Source organism: Oryzias melastigma, linkage group LG5 (assembly GCF_002922805.2).
Source record: "Oryzias melastigma strain HK-1 linkage group LG5, ASM292280v2, whole genome shotgun sequence".
Taxonomy (NCBI): Eukaryota; Metazoa; Chordata; class Actinopteri; order Beloniformes; family Adrianichthyidae; genus Oryzias; species Oryzias melastigma.
In genome coordinates, this window is record NC_050516.1 from 25,004,769 (window position 1) to 25,021,864 (window position 17,096).

At 41.8% G+C, this 17,096-nt stretch overlaps 1 protein-coding gene across 7 annotated transcripts in view; it reads right to left on the minus strand.

Moving 5' to 3' along the window:
* Positions 1-108: 108 nt before the first annotated feature.
* Positions 109-17,096, minus strand: part of cbfa2t2 (CBFA2/RUNX1 partner transcriptional co-repressor 2) — a 60,824-nt gene continuing 43,836 nt past the window's right edge. For 6 of the 7 annotated variants that reach the window (XM_024269490.2, XM_024269486.2, XM_024269492.2 and 3 more), the window contains exons 2-11: positions 11,194-11,346; positions 9,726-9,967; positions 9,549-9,638; positions 7,912-8,096; positions 6,984-7,237; positions 5,739-5,824; positions 4,308-4,500; positions 3,366-3,434; positions 3,067-3,257; positions 109-1,607 (exon numbers count right to left, since the gene is read on the minus strand). In XM_024269490.2, the coding sequence (XP_024125258.1) occupies positions 1,269-1,607; positions 3,067-3,257; positions 3,366-3,434; positions 4,308-4,500; positions 5,739-5,824; positions 6,984-7,237; positions 7,912-8,096; positions 9,549-9,638; positions 9,726-9,967; positions 11,194-11,320 (1,776 nt within the window). In that variant the 5' untranslated portion in view covers positions 11,321-11,346 and the 3' untranslated portion in view covers positions 109-1,268. Of the gene's footprint in view, positions 1,608-3,066; positions 3,258-3,365; positions 3,435-4,307; positions 4,501-5,738; positions 5,825-6,983; positions 7,238-7,911; positions 8,097-9,548; positions 9,639-9,725; positions 9,968-11,193; positions 11,347-14,603; positions 14,745-17,096 lie in introns of those variants that run through there. The other variant, XM_036212001.1, reaches the window with a different exon arrangement.

The window sequence follows — 17,096 nt, forward strand, 5'->3', positions numbered from 1 at the left end:
CAATCTAACCAAGCTAAAATGCAGCTAAATCTTTTTAAATTGAATCCCAACTTTTCATTTTTGTTCCATAAATGTGGAAAATTAGGGTTTATCACACAGACACAGTTCTTGAAGTCATTTAACTTCTTTATTTCATACTTCATGTTAAGATATGTTTTTCATACAAAGCTATGCCTCGGAACAAAAGAACATGTCTAAAGGATGAAGGAGAAAAACGTGGCTCACAAAATAAAGGTATTCTCTCATAATATTTGTTGTTTTGTTTTTGTTTTTTTACAAAGTCTTCTTACAACACAGAAGTTCTGAGTTGCAACAGCAGAGTACAATAAATCCAAGTTCCTCACTAAAACTTTTTAGCTGTGACAAAACAATAAAAAAAAAAAAACAAAAAAAAAAACAAAAAAAAACAAAGATCTGTACATACAAATACAGCTTAGCTCCTGAGATTCTCTGTGAGACAGAGTCCTGGCTCCCTACCTTTCACTAAACTCTCCCCCTGGATCATTTGCAGTAAAACAGATTTCAACAAACCCAAAAACGATTTTTATTTTTGTTATGGGACCCTGACGAACTGTTGATGCATTTACGTTCATCCATCGATCTTGGGCTGAAGTGATGATTATCGGAAATGACACTTGATAGCAACAAAGTCAAACTCTTCTTCACAAAGACAGATGCTGAAGACGTCTTTAATGATTGAAAACTTTGGTGTGACAAACACTGAATTTAAATATTGCTCTGAAAACGAAAAAGACGCTTTTCACAACTTCACATCTACATTTTTGCACGACGAAGACTCTTTGGGGCCGGTGTTGGTATCCTTTTTTTTACATTTACCAACACCAGACTCCCTTATTCCACAGAAAAAGTTGAAGATCTGTCTCCGTGGGTGGCGACCGGAGGAGTTTGATGCCTTCGTTTTTTGTTTTTTTTCTCCCCACAAATAAACTGGGATCGGTCTTGATTTTTCTTCCCAGCTCTCGCAGATCAAACATTTTCGGGTTTTGGATGTTTAGAAGCACTTTCCCATCTGTCACGGAGATCTGTTCGTGCCGTGGACGTGTGCAAACTGAGACTTTGTTTTCTGCCAAAGCCAAATCCCTGTTGACGCATGACTCAAAACAGTCATCTGTAATCTGTACTTATTTGTTTGCCAAGGAATACGATGAAAAGTCTGTTATCTTAACTTAGCCCGCAAATGGTTTCCTCCTTGGCGCTTTTTTCAGCTCCGTCCGTGAACAAAGAGAATAGGTGGAGCGCTCCGCCTCCTAGTGTCCGTTGGTCTCGGGGACGGATGCGGGGGTGGAGGGGGTGGAGGAGCGGGAAGCGGCGGGATTGTTCTCTCCGGCGGGGCTGGAGGCGGGAGGCGCACTGTCGGAGGCTTTGGGCCCGCCGACGGGACACATTCCGGGAGCTGCCGCCGTCGCCATGGCAGCTGCCCTGTTTGCGGTGATGGCGGAGACGGGTTTGGGCTGGGCTTGAAGTCCCGGGCTGCAGATGAGGTGATGTCTTTCCCAGTCTTTGTGCTGGCAGAAGGACCCGCAGTAGCGGGCGGCGTTGCAGCCGCTGCACGTCTCGCTGGCTTTGCGGCCACAATTCCAGCAACACTGAGGGAAAAAAAAGAAAAAATGTCAATTTTTCATCATCCTGAGTCATCAATTCATACTAAAAAAACATGCTTTTAATTTGAATTTTTTGTTAGTTTTATTCATGAAGGAAGGAAGAGTTTGGGTTCTGTTTATAGAAAAAGGGAACGCTTCTTTAGAAATTCTGCTGGTTGATTTATTTAAAGCTATTTCCAAAAAACAAAGGAAAAAAAACATAAATAAATCAAATTAATTTGAGAAAATAGTAAGAAATTAAGAAAAACATACATATTTGCACTCGTACATAAGTACTGACACGTCACTGAATCTCATAAATATGACTGTCATAAAAAAGTTGCTTAAAACAAAGTATAAAGCAGTAAACTTTATTAATCCCTGACCATGTTATGCTATAAACTTTTTTAACAAGTCATCTGATTTTGGACGTGTACTTGTCCTGTAATGGAAAATTAATTGGTAGCTCTTTGATGTTCTGTAAGAATCTAATTTATTCATGTTTAATTTAGAATATTTCTTGAAATATTCTTACGAATATTTTTATAGTTGAATGAAAAAGTTGCATTCTGATGTGTAGAAAGTCATATTTCCGTCATCTTAAAGGGTACCCAAACAGAGAAGTTGGAGGCTGCCTCCACCCACAGCTGAAATCTGAAAATCTAGTGAGGAGGGTGGGAACAGGACTGTTATCATTACTGGAGCTGCAGATCATGACGAGGGACTTAAACGGTTTGACCAATCACGAAATTCAACTGTAACACATCGATTCAACCTGTAGGGGGCAGCACACGTGATGGTTTTAGACCAATATTTCTAGAATACAAGTTAATTATAAAATGTCCAACAATTGGGACTTTTAAAGGCCTAGTTATAGAGGTCAACAGGCAAAAAAAGTTGAATTAGGTTTGGTCACCCTTTAAAGAGCCACTCCGATAAAAATCCTGTTTTTGGTGTTTTTAACATGTTCTTGTGGCATTTTTCTCATGGTGGAGGACAAAAAGAGAGTAAATTAGGAGTGAAATAATATTTCTGAGTATTTTCTTATTCAAATTGTTCTGAATCAAGAGCAAACTAAAAAATGCAGTTGGAAAAAATTGCATTTATGAAGGAGAAAATACAAACTCCTGCCGCTCTGCAGAAACTATGCCCTAGAATACGACAATTTCTTTGTGTTTTTGGCTAAAAACTCCACCATTATGATTAAAATATAACTGGGTTCCGTTTAATTTCCCTTGAGAAGCTAAATTTCCACCTTTGTCTGAACAAACATTAATTAACAACTCTGGTGAGAAAAACTAGACTTTTGTAAACTTTCACGTTAGCATAGCCCTCACTGATTCTGCATCTGAAGCTTCCTTCAGAATCTACTTTTTCTCTCTTCAATTTGTGGAATCGTTTCCATTTTACATCTTCCTTCTGATAGAAACTTTCCAAACAGTTTATCTGACCATCTCTGCCTCACCTCGCTGGAATCTTCTTGCTCGTTGATGACCATGATGGCGTCCTCTTGCGCCTTCCGCTTTTCCTCGGCGAGAGTCTTCTCCATCTTCGCCCTCTCGGCGGCGATCATCTCAAAGGCCTTCTGCTCAGCCTCAGCCACGGCCTTCTGGACCTCGTCCATGGCTTGACGTTTAACCTCGTTCACCGCTTCCTCTGCACACGAGAAGACATTTAAAGACTCTTATCTGACCGGGCGAGCTCTGCCTGGCCGCTTTCAAACCTAGAGGTTTGACGATAATCTGATTTTGACGGCGTCCTTACCAGCTTTCCTCCAGATCTCATCTGTAACGTAGGCTGAGCCGGGCCGCGGGGCAAAATCTCTCTGCGAGTCTGCGGGAAAGACAAAAACACGGCAGATAAGTACACTAAACTGCAAGTAAATCTACACTCTTTGTGTAAGTAACCAATCGGCGGAAGGAGTTAAAGTTTTTTGCCACCGTAGATCTCAGCCACACATGCGGCGTAATTGTTGGTCGTCAGAGTTTTGGCCTGAACTGAGATCTAACAGCTTTAGAAAGGAATGTGTTTGGCTTGGAGAGAACCGCACACCAACAAGCTGTGTCAACATTCCCTAAAACTGCTTTCCCTGGATTTTTGGTCACTCGTGTGTTGCGTTAAAGCTCCAACATTAACTGCGTCCCCCCCCCTCTTCATTTTGCGTCTTCCAACAAGCCTCCATCCACCCTCGCCAGTGTGGTCCGAGCACAGGAAAAGCAGGCAAGCTTTCCGGCTGGGGGCCCAGATGGTACGCTGGCGAGTTCGCCAGCTCTGGCTCTCTGAACCTGCAGGACGGCAGGACGGCCCTTCTGTGGCCGATATGGCGGGGGCCAGTCCTCGCACCTGTCTGTAACTGGGGAGCAGCAGGAGGATGGCGAGGCTGGCGCTCGGAGAGAACACTGCCAGTACACGGCAGAATGGGGACCGACTGCCAATGGGCTCGCCGACACGCTGACATGTGACTCAGGCTGCAGTTCCTATGACGACCACTAGATGGTGCAGTGAGTGTGGATCAAATGAGCATGCCATGCTCTCTCACTTTTCAAACTTGATTCTGGATTAAGATCTTTCTTCTATAAGAATTGGATAAAAGATGAGGCAACATAAAAAAAAACAGATTTTATCAGCTGATTTCTATAATCATGGAAAGACTGAAAAGTAACTTCTTGGACAACAATAACACCCCCCGATCTAAAAGTGATGTACCAGATTCTGCAGAGTGGGGGCTGTGCGTCTTGGAGAAGGGGGCAGAGCCCGATCCTCCTTTGCGAGGGTCCTCCTGCTCGTTTGAGCGGCGCCTCCAGTAGTTCAGCTCCTCCCGATCCGCCTCCTGGCATCGTCTGAGCACGCTCACTGACCGCCGTGTCTTTTCCACCATGTCCACTATACAGTTCAGCACCTACAGATAAAAAATATACATTTTAGGTCCTTGACTCAATCTGATCTTTTTTTGATTTTTTATAAGAATTGGTGCAACATTAAAGCGGACTGTTTCTGTGAAATGTATTTATTGATGTATTTAATAAATTACATAATATACAAGTCCTTATTGAAAATTAAAGGAGACAGAAAGACCAAAATGTATTTTTTCTTCTCAATTTACATGCATTATCTTGGTACACAATAGGAATCAAATTTTGGAGTTTAGCTAGTATTTTTAGCAATGTGCTAGCTTTTTTTGCTAATTTGGCATCTATTGAGGTTTTTTATGCTAATTTAGAGTTAAGCTAATATTTTAGCAACTGGCTAACGCTTTTGCTTATTTAGTTTACTGAGGAATTTTAGGCTATTTTGAAGTTTAGCTAGGATTTAAGCAACAATCTAGTTTTTTGGCTCATTTGGCATTAACTAAGATATTTTAGGATCATTTTGAGTTTAGCTCATATTTAAGCAACATTTTATTGCTAAATTGGCATGTATTAGAGTTGTTTAAGCAATTTAACTACAATTAATTCATTTCACATTTTGTAACTAGCTTTTGCATTTTTTAGAAAATCCCTTCAGCAATTCAAGTAAATTGTATCTCCATTTTCAGCAAAAAGCTTCAGCATCTTCAGCGACTGCTTTCAGCAAAAAGTATTCACACTAGCATTATCGCAGTTGATGCAACTTTTCTAGTTTTTAAATGTTTTAGTAATATTTTTTTCTGTGAAGATTACAGAAACGGAATTATATAACATTTTGTTATGTGTGGTACTCTAAAAAATGCATAAATGTTTACGTTTCTACACACCTTGTGATTGTTACACTTTTTCTGCTTGCCTAAAAACTGACCTGACCCCACATCAGACAAGAAAACTGTTACGTGGACCTCACAAGAAAAAGTTGGCGAATTTGCATTACTGGAAGTCAGGAGGATATGAACTAATCAGAAATGATGGTAAACATGTTTAGGTTATCACATCTGTGCTATTCTTCTATTTGGATTTCGGATGTAAACGTTTCTATCTAGGAGTTTTTCCTCATAAATATAACAAAAGAAGTTGTGAAACAGATTTTAAAGTGTTATAAAATGAACCAAGACCATGCATTTCTGAGTGGATGAAACCCTTCAAAAGTTTGACCCACTCAGGATCCACTAGAACAAACGATACGGTTTCCATATCAACCATCGTGGTGCCTGTCTGCAGAACTTACATGGTCCAGATGTCTCCATTCATCAGCCCACTCCCTGTCTGTCAGTCTGTGGTCCACCGGCTCCTCACGGTAGCCACCGTTAGAGCCTGATTAAAACACACAGGACAGACCGCAGGCCGCTGTCATTAACATTCCTCTGAATCCAAGAGAAGCCGCAGAGGCTGAGAGAGAAAGATAGCTGGGCTGTGTTTAAAAATCAGAAAAAAGTGCCTTTTTTGTCATTTCTGGGAGAATATTTGAGTCAAACGGGCATACAAAGTCAACAAATGGTAGGAATGATGAGAAGTCGTATGAAAGAAAAGAGTGGAGGTGAAGGTGGGGGGGCTACGAATAACAAAAGTGGAGTAAAAAAAGAAAAACAGAGAGCTTTGATGCAAAACAGACTACCATAGCTCGGAGCCTGCACACATCTGGAAGTCAGCTGTCAACCTCACACACACACACACACTCCCCAAATTTCTCCCACAGCGCCTCCCCTTCTGGAGCTCCCAGCATTCCAGCAGGGAGACACTCAGGCTGAGTAGAGTGGCTCCATTTCTAAACACAAAGCAGTCAGCCTGACACTCACTGTAGAGCGTTAGCGCACAACTATCTGATTTCAATCACCACATGACTTAAGCAGCGTCTAATCACACACACTGGACAGAAATAATAGCGCACGCGCTCTCTGGGGAGCGCTCATGCAGAGGTCACAAACATCTGGATTCATGTCCACAAACGTGGGAAAAATAGTCGCTTTTCCTTCTATCTGGGCTGGAAAGCAAACAAGAGGGGATTGGAGCTTTACATCTTCATAACTTCTGCTTCTCATCAGTGTTCATCAGTTCAAAGCGTGGACTGATGTGTGTGTGTGTGTGTGTGTGTGAGTTAAGTGGCGGCAGGCGGGCGGGAGGCTGTCAGACAAGGGGCTGAGGGCTCGTAAACGCAGCACCTCTACCGCGAGCACATCAAGGTGTGCGTGCCTGTGTGTGTCTGTGAGCTACTGCTGTTTCCACTGAGTGCTGACAAGCACCAAATGGAGAGCAGATCCACACCAGAGTAGAAGCAACCCTCCCTGCCTGGACAGTATGGCTCTGTTTATACACATATCTGGACTCCAGAGGTACATGGAGTCTGAGTACACAAACACACAGACCACCCATTACCCACGCTCAGAACATGCTTTCAGACCAATTTGGAAAAGCTCCGTCTGCCGCGCAGCTTTCATCTCATAGAGAAACGTGAATAACTCGGCTCATCACGCACCTGGGAGGCGGGGCCTGTCCTTCAGCTCGCGGATCTCCAGCACCCGCTGGCTGTGCTCGCGGTGCAGGATGTGCGGCGCGGCGATGTCGTCCAGGGTGTAGTGCTGCAGGGGCGGCGGGGTGGGGTGAAGCTGGGCCGTTAGGGGCAGCGGGTGGGCCGGGCTGTGTCGGGGAGCGGGGCTGATGGTGCAAATCCGCTTTGCTGCAGGCTCCAGGGCAATGGGCGGGCGCTCGTGGAAGCCGTTCTCTTTGGGCCTGAGCAGAAAAATGAGACTTGATTCATCTGGTAAGTCACATGACTATTTGAGCAGTCTGTTTGTTGTTGTTGTTTTAATTGTTTTAAGATATTTTACCAAATTTGATTTAACTTCTCCAAGCTTTTTTTTTTTATATAAAATATTATTATTTTTTTAAACAGCAACAGTGCACATTAACCCTTTAACACTTGAGGCATCGCCGGTGACGCTTAAACTGCCTAACCTCCAAGTCCTCTGGAAAGTTATTCAAACCAGTAGATTTTTGACAACCAAAGGCAATACAAGTCCTGCTAAAGCTAACACGATAACGACCGACCGTTACAGAATGGGCGGGGCTACATAGCATGATGACATGAAACTTCTGAAATGACGTTGAACTTACACCAGTTGACCAATCACAAAATTCAACTGTAATACCTCACTTCAACCTGTAGGGGGCAGCACTGACTATAATTTCTGGAGTTTATTTTAAACACAAATGTGGCAAGGACCAACAGACAGACAGACTTTTAAAGCTCCATTTCTACAGGTAAGAAGACTTACCTGCTGCATGGACAAATCATTTTACTACTTTCTAGTAATTTCCCAGCCTGGGATGAATAAAGTATTGCTATTCTATTCTATTACTGTTTCCTATTTTCCGGCAACCTCCTCCTGCTGTGCAAATCTCACCTGCTGGGGCTGTGTCTCTTGGTCGCCGTCTCCGGAGGCTCCATCAGCAGCTCAGACGAGTCGGGGGAGGAGGCCAGGGTTGTGCTGAGCAGGAGGTGCTCGTGCTGGGACAGGTACTGCGCAGGGGTCTGCTTGGCTGCCCGTGCACAGTGGAGCAGCTCCCTCTGCAGCAGGGGGAGGTTCGCCTAGCAAGGAAGAAAATATACATATATATATATTTGAGAGCTTTCAATTCGAAAGGTTTCTAGCCCAAACAACCGCTCTATCACGATCCAGCGAAAGCCTGCATGCCTTCACACCGACTGTCTGCGAAAGCTGGGAGTCGCTCTGCGGCCTCCTCCACGCTGGCTGCGGCTTCTCCAATTTAAACGAAAACGGCAAAGCTGCCACTGCAGTTGGTTTCCATATCCCCCCCTCTGCAGTGCTGAGCACAATCATTTGGTCACGACAAAGGCATGCGAGATGGTACAGTGGCTTTAGAAACAGGACAGGATAAATGATAAACAAGCTCCACGTCTCCCACCCTTCCATCTAATGTATATCCATAAAACAAATCCATGGTTATCCGAGCGTGCCCTCCAGCTCTTTCCCTCTCACTTTTGTTCCTTGTGCTTCCCTAATTAGGAACAGACTCCAGTGTGTTTCTAATTACACCGCTTCCTCACTCCTTCTGCTCCTTCTTCTTGAGCAACCAAATAAATAACCATACACTCCTCGTTTTACGGCTGACCTTGTCCCACTGCAGAGTACATCTAACCATCATTCAAAGCTTCAATAAAACCACTTTTTTCCCCTACTTGAATCTGACGGCTTCCATAATAAGCTAAACTCAAAATGATATTCTCTCTTTATAAAAGGAGAAGCGACACATCTCCCCCATGCCCCGTTATTTTCTCGAGGGGCCCTGCATGCCGACACGTGTTGGTTGAAGGCAGGGCTCCACGGGGTTCAGCGGGGCGGATTCTATACCGGCAACTGCAAAGAGGACAGCAGCTCCATGTGGCACGGTTAAGATCATAAAAAGGAGCAGGGAACGCTTTACAGGCATGTTTCACACTTCCGTGTTCCCAATTTTCCATCTTGTTCCTTTCCACTCGTGCTCAGGATTCGTCCAAACTCTTCCTCTCGAACAGCTGGAATTAAGTCGGGGAGGGAGGGACCGATTCCTTGTAATAAATTAGCAGCAAGCGGGTGAATAGAGGAGTTTTGTCCCAGCCTTCTGACAGACAGGCAGATGAAGGGGCGCCCAAGGTGGGGGAACAGGCAAGTGTGGAAAAACTGATTCGGAGCGCTTGATGTACAGCCGTACCACAAACCCAGAATTTATGGGCTGCTTTACAGACGGGAACTCCTAAAAAGTATCCTGTTGCAGGCTCCCCTCTGGATACAAAAGGGCCTCGAGAGGCTGCTTAACACACACTCATCTGCTGCTTGTCAACTTAAAACAAAAGGCATGATGGGTAGGTTGGAGAGCTGACGGATCTTTTCAGTTATCAAAGTTAACCAAAAGCCTCCTCACCGATTGCTAAATTTAATACTTTTACCTATTAAAACTAATTTAGATCATTCAGAAATCACCTTTTTTTTCTTTTTTTTATAGAAGAAAGTGTTAAAAAGTTTTTTGCTCTCATAGTTACCTTGAGAAAAGGAATAACAAAAGGCCTTAAGGGAAAGTTGGTGGCCTCCTGAAGCCGCGAATGAAACTCCTCAATGGTTACTGTGGAATTCTGGAGAAAAAAAAAGCAAATATTACAAAAGCTATAAATAAATAATAATAATACTAACAACAATAATATTCGAAACAAAGAATTTACCACAAGGGCCAACACGAGGCTTCTGACGCTGTCTCCAATCTCAGGGGAAATGTCGTTGCCAAACTGCTGCAGCGTTGTCAGGAAGCGCTTCAGCTTGCTCAGCTGGCGAGCCCCACAGGTGGCCGGCAGCTGCTGGTTCGCCAGCGAAGACGACGAAGAGGAGGAAGGTCCGTTGCTGTAGCGCTGTGGCGGAGACGGCACTGCGTTCAGGGTTGGCGGGGAATGATGGTTCCCGTTGGTCACTGGAGAGGAACGACAGAAGAAAGGAAGAAAATAGGATGAAATGGTGTTTTTCTACATGTTCTTGTAGCATTTTTCTCATGATGGAGGAAAAATGTGAAGAAAATTGAGCTTAAAATTACATTTCTTGTGTATTTCTTGAATATTTCTTTATTGAAATTGTTGTGAATCATGAGCAGATGAAGAAATGTTGGAAAAAGCTTGTTGCTGTGACGAACAAGCTAGTACGGCAAGCCAAAAGCTCCTTGCTCCGCTCCATCCACTTGTAGACAAATAGATCCAAGTATGTCTTTGTCTTCAGGTGATTCACGTTGATTAGATCCGCCTTCAGCTTTTCACCGCTGCATATCAGCGCGAGGCTGCGTTTCTCCGCTGGAATTACGCTAATTGCGTCAATTGTTGAAGAGTTACCATAACCAAAAAAATGTAAACACTGGAGCAAAAGCTTCGGTGTTAAATTAGTTTTATTCAGAATTTCTGTCAGTGAGCAAAAGTTCAGTCTCATTTTTGAATGGAAAAAAAGCACTCGCTAGTTTTACTTTGAAAACAGGAAGCTTCACTAACATTTTATTTTGAAGATTTGTTTACTTCAGGTGAAAGTGCTCATTCAGCTTTGTTTTAGTGCATAAACTTAAAATCCAACATTATTCTGCGCTTCAGAGAAATAAATACATCGTTCCCTAAAAATATTTTACTACAATCTAATAAATGTATAAAGATCGCAAATTAGCATTCTTGAACATTACAGATATTTTCCCTCGAGTTTTCGTGAGCAGATCGCGAGTATCTCAGTGCTTCAATACTAGATACAGCTCTAACGGGTAGATACCTCCAACATTGCTCGCAATTTTTGTTGCCCGGCTAATGTTAGCTTGGGGGTATACAGATGGAAGATGGGAAGATGGTGGGCTTAATTTAAAAGTCCCGCCCACGACCGGAGACAAATTTCTAATGAACTGGAGAACTATATATCCTAGAAAACATGTTTTTTGATTTTGACAAAAGAAAACTGCATAATTATTTTTAAAAGACCACTGGGAACACTTTCAAAATTGATCAAGAGACTTCAAATATTTTCAGATGCTTTTTCGACCTAAAACCAAGTCAAAGTTGGGACTTAAGAAGTTTTTCAAATGTAGCAGGAACAAATTGACATTTCAAACACTAGATTCTGCTTTCCAAGTCAACAGGTGAGACCACTAACTCAAGAAACTCATAGAGACCTTACATGTTGTTGTGGAAAATGAGGCCGGGCGAGGGCCACTGGGGTTGACGGAGGGCAGGGGTGGCATCGTGGAGCTGCTGCTGGGGGCTGATCTGGAATGAGTCTTAGCATCCACAGGCGACCCGGGCATGGCAGGGCTCTTCTTCTCTCTACTGTCTGCAGACAGAAGGAAAGGGTCAGATATGGGTGTGTGGGAAAGTTTTCTAACACATAACAGACTTTTTAAGAAGTTATACACTAATAAAAGAAAAACAAAACAATTTTATTCATTCATCTAAGATAAGCATTTCAATAAAAGAAAAAAACACACAAGGGCCATAATATGTGTGAAAAGACGCAGCTTAACTACCCACTCAGTGGTTTAAATTAATACAAAAGATTTAGCACTATAGCTGCAAGAGAAAACAAAAGTTACACCCCCACTCCAAAACATACAGCACACACTCGGGGCATCAACCACCCTGCCCCCATCAAAGAGCCAGATGTCTAAAGTTTAGCCCCTCACTCTCACCCATTCAGATCAATAACAGAAGAAATGCTGAAGAAGTCTATTGTGTGGGAGTGGAGACCCCCCCACACCACCACCAGTAAATGAAGCGGGGGGCAAAGAATGAAAAGAGAGAAAGAGACGAGCCATTTCACGCTTTACTAACAAGATCTGCAAACCTTTTGAATGTTAAACGCAACTTCTCAATATGCTATTGATGGAGAATGGACCACCAGATAAGGAGTTTGGAAAGAGTGTAATGGGAGGAGTGCTAGTGGGGAGACGTGGGATCAGAAGGTGCCTTTGTCCGCCAAGGCTGGTTCCCGTCTCCATTTAGAGTGGATCAGACTTTCTTTATTTTTTTTAACTGCTTCAAGAATCGACGATTAATAGACAAGCGCGATCTCTGAGGTCACGGGTCAGGAGAGAGCAGCTTTTAAAATGTGGTTTCATGGTTTAAGGGCTTTTGGCTTCAATTGGACTCTTTATATCTTTTTCACAGCTATGAACTCTCAATGGCCTTGGACCGTAGGGTTCCAGTTTATAAAGGTTTTTAGCTGGAAGATTTTGGCTGTCAAAGGGTTAAACCCAAGAGGAGGGAGTTTAAAAATATACACATACGTGAAAAACCATGTTCACTTTTTTTTTACCCATCGGCAAACTCTTAAAGTGCCTTTTGAGACTCATCCATCAAACGTCTAACATTATTCTGCTTCTTCGACAGCTCAACCTTCTGACACACACTCCTCTTGATTCTTGATCCCCTTTAGCTTGCTCCCAGCCATGTGGCTGTCCTCCCACCATTCCACCTGTTTACCAACACAGGAGGCAGGAAGGAGGGATCTAGACATTTGGATCGCCATACGTACCCACCACCACACACGTGGCCTGCCAGCGCACCGCAGGAAGCAGCTTGCCGCGTGCATCCAAACTACCTCCAAAAGCTCAGCGCGCACACTTTGTCCATACGACCAGGAAATTAGAATGACGTCTCAATAACAGAATCAACTGGGCATATGGTGTCAACACTTTACAATGTAAATGTCTGTATGCACACAAAACGCATACACCTTTCAGCAAAACTAACTGGAATATAACTGACAATTTTCCTTGGAAAGGCTTCTAATCTAAAACTTCTACTAGCGTATTTTTCAAACTACAAGTCCTTCCGGAATATAAGTCACTGCAGCCATGAAAATGCATCAAAGAACAGAAAAAAAAGTCATGTAGAAGTCAGTTTTAGGCAAAATGTATCTAAAAAAATACGACATTTCACCTTAAAAGGCAAATCCTAATAGAATGGAAAACAATAATAAACAGACTTATTTAGCTTCATGAAACATAGGAGAAATCTAGTCTATTAGCACAGCATACCAGTACAAACAATTATTCAGATAACTGTAGCATAAAGTAGATGCTAACAAGTCAACTAAACTCTTTGTATCACTTCAGATCACAAAATTAATTGAATTTTTTCCTCATCTCTGTGGCTTTGTCCAAATTCCCTCCCTAATTTCTAATTACTGAAAAAGTATATAGTGCAGGACTATCTAGTGCCCTGGATTTTAAAAGCAATTCGGACACAATGCTCACTACTTTCCTTTCGCTATGCTAAACACCAGACATGACATCACAGATTTCACAAAGTGAAAATCGAATCAAAACATTTTACAACACCTATTTGTGTGACTCCTCTGTGTTCTGATGCTGAATATGTAGATGGTTTGTTAAAAAATTACATTTAAACATGCTTTTTTTGCAAGTTGTTTGACCGCAATGCATTGTGGTCTGTATTCGCTATTATTATTATTTTTATTTAACCTTTATTTTATCAAGAAAATTCCAGTGAGATTAGATCTCTTTTTCAAGGGGGACCTGAAAAGACATGGAGTGAGCATCAATGCATGCTAGTTTTTGACAAAAACTTCTTGAAAATTTCTAGTGCATTTGATTTTGGAATAGTAGAGTTGGACAGTACTACAAAATGGCAAACACATAATATAGTAGTGTGCCAAAATATTGATATTGCGATGTATCGCTATATTTAACCCTGCAATTGATTCTCAATGGGTTCTCGCCAAGTATCGATCTTTTATTTTTGTTCGAAAAGGTTCTAAAACTTTACATTTGTCAACCATCAATTCAATTTGTGTCAATGCTTGTCTAAGACATAGCACAAAAGTGTCTATTTATGTTGAACAAAATAAGACACAAGTTGTTTATTATGATGATGTTCAAGCTAAAAAAAAATTGGATATATTTTCCTAAAAAATGTTTTGTTCTTTTGTATAATGTGAGTTATTAGAGATGATTTTACCAATTATTACAGTATCGCGATATCATTGATATGGTGAGCCATGTATCGTGTATCGCATCGTATGGTGCGATATTGAATTTTATTCAAATGAAGTGAGAAATGAGTTAGCAGCTGCGATCTTAAGACGTGGCGGGGTCTGTTGTTAGTCATGCCAGACTTAATAGCTAAAACAAGAGACATCAGGTGTGCGCACGTATAGCTGACAGCCCAAAGAGAATTGCCTCTGCTTGTCAATTAAGAGAGCATGCATAGCTGGATGACTTCATTTTACTTGCAAGCACCTGAGTCTATCATAAAAAGTCACAGGGCTGTCAGGGGAGGCAGCTGTCGCTGCAAACACAACGCACACAGAGAGGACAAAGTGGTCTAATGTTAACTCAGGTGAACGCTGGCTTAAAAGGAGGATGCTGGGTGTTTGTCTGGTCTAAATGCCACCTGTCATCCTGCCCTTACAAAGCAAAGCGCACACAAAATCCTGCACCACAAATCATGCACACAATGTCTAGCAATTGAGGCAACTCCACAAAAAAAACTGACTTCATGTCCCATTTTACATAAATTAGACATTTGAGACTATAATGACCATAAGCAGCTGTTTATTGCTCCTACCTCTCTGTTGATCTTTATTCTCATAGCTTCTCAAACGGATATATTTGTTGACAAATACAGTAAACCCATTGGTTTTATGTCGCTTCCTATAACAGCTGTTGTCGCAGGGATGGAAAGTAAAATGCATCAGCGGCGATGGCTGTTGCTAGACAGGTGTTCCTTGTTTGTTCAGCTTCAGGTGACGCTCGTCTGCATTAAAACATTCATTCGGCTTTAATTGCCTCCGCCTCCGCAGGTGATGATTCAGGAGGACACTCAGATGGAGAGAAGGTTGGGAGAAAAGACGCCAATTTCTCTGCTTCCACTTCGAAGGAGAAATATTCGTTTGGAATAACAAAAAGATGTTTAAGGAATAATCTTTGTTTGGCCTGTGCTTGAAATAATGGAAAGATAACTTTCTATGTTTCATTGTACAATCATCACAGTTTAAATGCATATGTTCAGTGTTATGGTTTAACAAATGATTGTTTTAATTTGAGTCTAAACTCTCAAAGGCTTTCATTTGTGAGGTATGGAGGTTGGATTGGTTTACTCTCTGCTATCTTGCTCTTGTCATACAGATGAAGTGAGAGAAGATACAACACAGACTCTGCTAATTTATCACTGACTAAAGAGAAAATTCAAGGCATGTGCAATGATCCATCTGTGTGGGTTCACGGTAACAAGTCAGCACCTACACACACACACACACATATACACGGACACACAAATATGGTATGCAAAAATACTGCCTGTTGAAAGAATGTTGTAGAAGATAAACACTGAGTTTTTGCCCCAAGGAATATTCCCTCAAGAGTTCCCCTCAAACATCTTTCATGCTATCCACATCCATAGTCAAAGTTAATGGAAAATGTTTGGAAAAACTATGAAGAGAAATTAATTTTAAACATCAAAAAGTCAAAATGTATTTTCTAATCAAGCTGAATTGTATTTAATGTTTATTTGTACCAAAAGGTTACAGAGAAAATAGAGCTGAAACTGAAAAGCTGGCATGTTATAGGATGTACTAGTAGTGTAATTAAATATTCAATAACACTAGTGCATTTACAGACCCACTGTATTTTTAACATGCTATTGTAGTATTTTTTTTCTTATTATAGAGGACTTTTATTAAATAATTTACAATTAAAACTGCATTTCTGAGTATTTCTTAATTAAAATCACATTTGATCAGAAAACCGGATGCTTGAAAATGCTCAGAGTAATGTTGCAGCTACTGAAGTGAGCGTGCCTAAGTCTCCCCTCCCCCTCCACCACGATTAGATGTGCGAGACATGATGAACGTTCAACACCGCTGCTATTGTGGCTCAAAGCTGTACGACTGGATTGTTCCAATATCGTTATTGTTAGTTAATGCCAGTTTGGGGCTATAAGCTAGCGGTTAAGCGAGTAAACACAACTCTCAGCGGCGGGAAGGGGCGGGTTATTCTTTGTCAACAGTCCTACCCACAACCCAGAATTGTATTTCCAATTAACTATTGCTGCTGTGTGTAAAATATGACTTAAAAAACGACAGACTTTTTGATTATGGCTATAACTTCATAATCATAATGAAAAGATCACTGGGGATGATTTTTTAATAGAAGTAAAATATTGTTGGACTGGTACTTTAAGGACTTTTTAAAGGATATTTTCTGTAAACCAACTTTTCAACCAAGACTAACACTTGTAAGACAAATTTTTTTTTTTTATATTTTGGCTAACTTGGAAGCTGGCAGGAAAACTCAAGTTAGCTTAAAATTCCTATCACTGCTACATCTTTATTTGATTAATTTTGTGAATATATTCATTTTCTGTGTTCACTTTGCCAATATGGTCAGAAAGTCCATGCTCATTCAACAGAATTTAATCATATGCAGATTTTTTTAAAGCCTTTTATTAATTGATAAAATTAATGTTTTTAGTTTCAATTCTCATCCAATAAAATGAAGATTTATCTCTATCAAACAAAGAGCCTTAATATTACAGGCACTGATGGACATAAAGTAAAAGCCGAAACAACAGTAACTGACTTAAAGATTAAGCAGGCTTTTTTCCTCCCTTCTGTACCATATGGATCTAATCGGCCAAGAGCTAGCCAGCTGGGACCTCCAACAGTCACCTGTGAGGGAGGAAGGGGAGCAGAAGGGACTGCTGTAGCCTCCTCGAGGCCAAGGCAGCCCCAGCCTACAATACGCACACACAGACACACACATCTCTGCCTTCCCTCCAAGGAGGGTAGGAAGGAGGGGTGGCACGAGGCAGCTGAATGCGAGCGAGTGGACTTAAATGCAGGGGAGACAAAGGCTGCACCTGGTCCCCGTCCGTCCATGCACACAGCCACAATACAGCACACATCTGTTCCTCTATCTTGCACTCGCTCCTGACCTCCACCCACACACACAGAGCAAAGATGCAGACGGCAATTTAACAGCAGATAATCCAGCAGGGTTGCAGAGTAAATGGTTATAACCTCGGATATAAACAACAGGTTTAAGGGCATGAAACAAACAT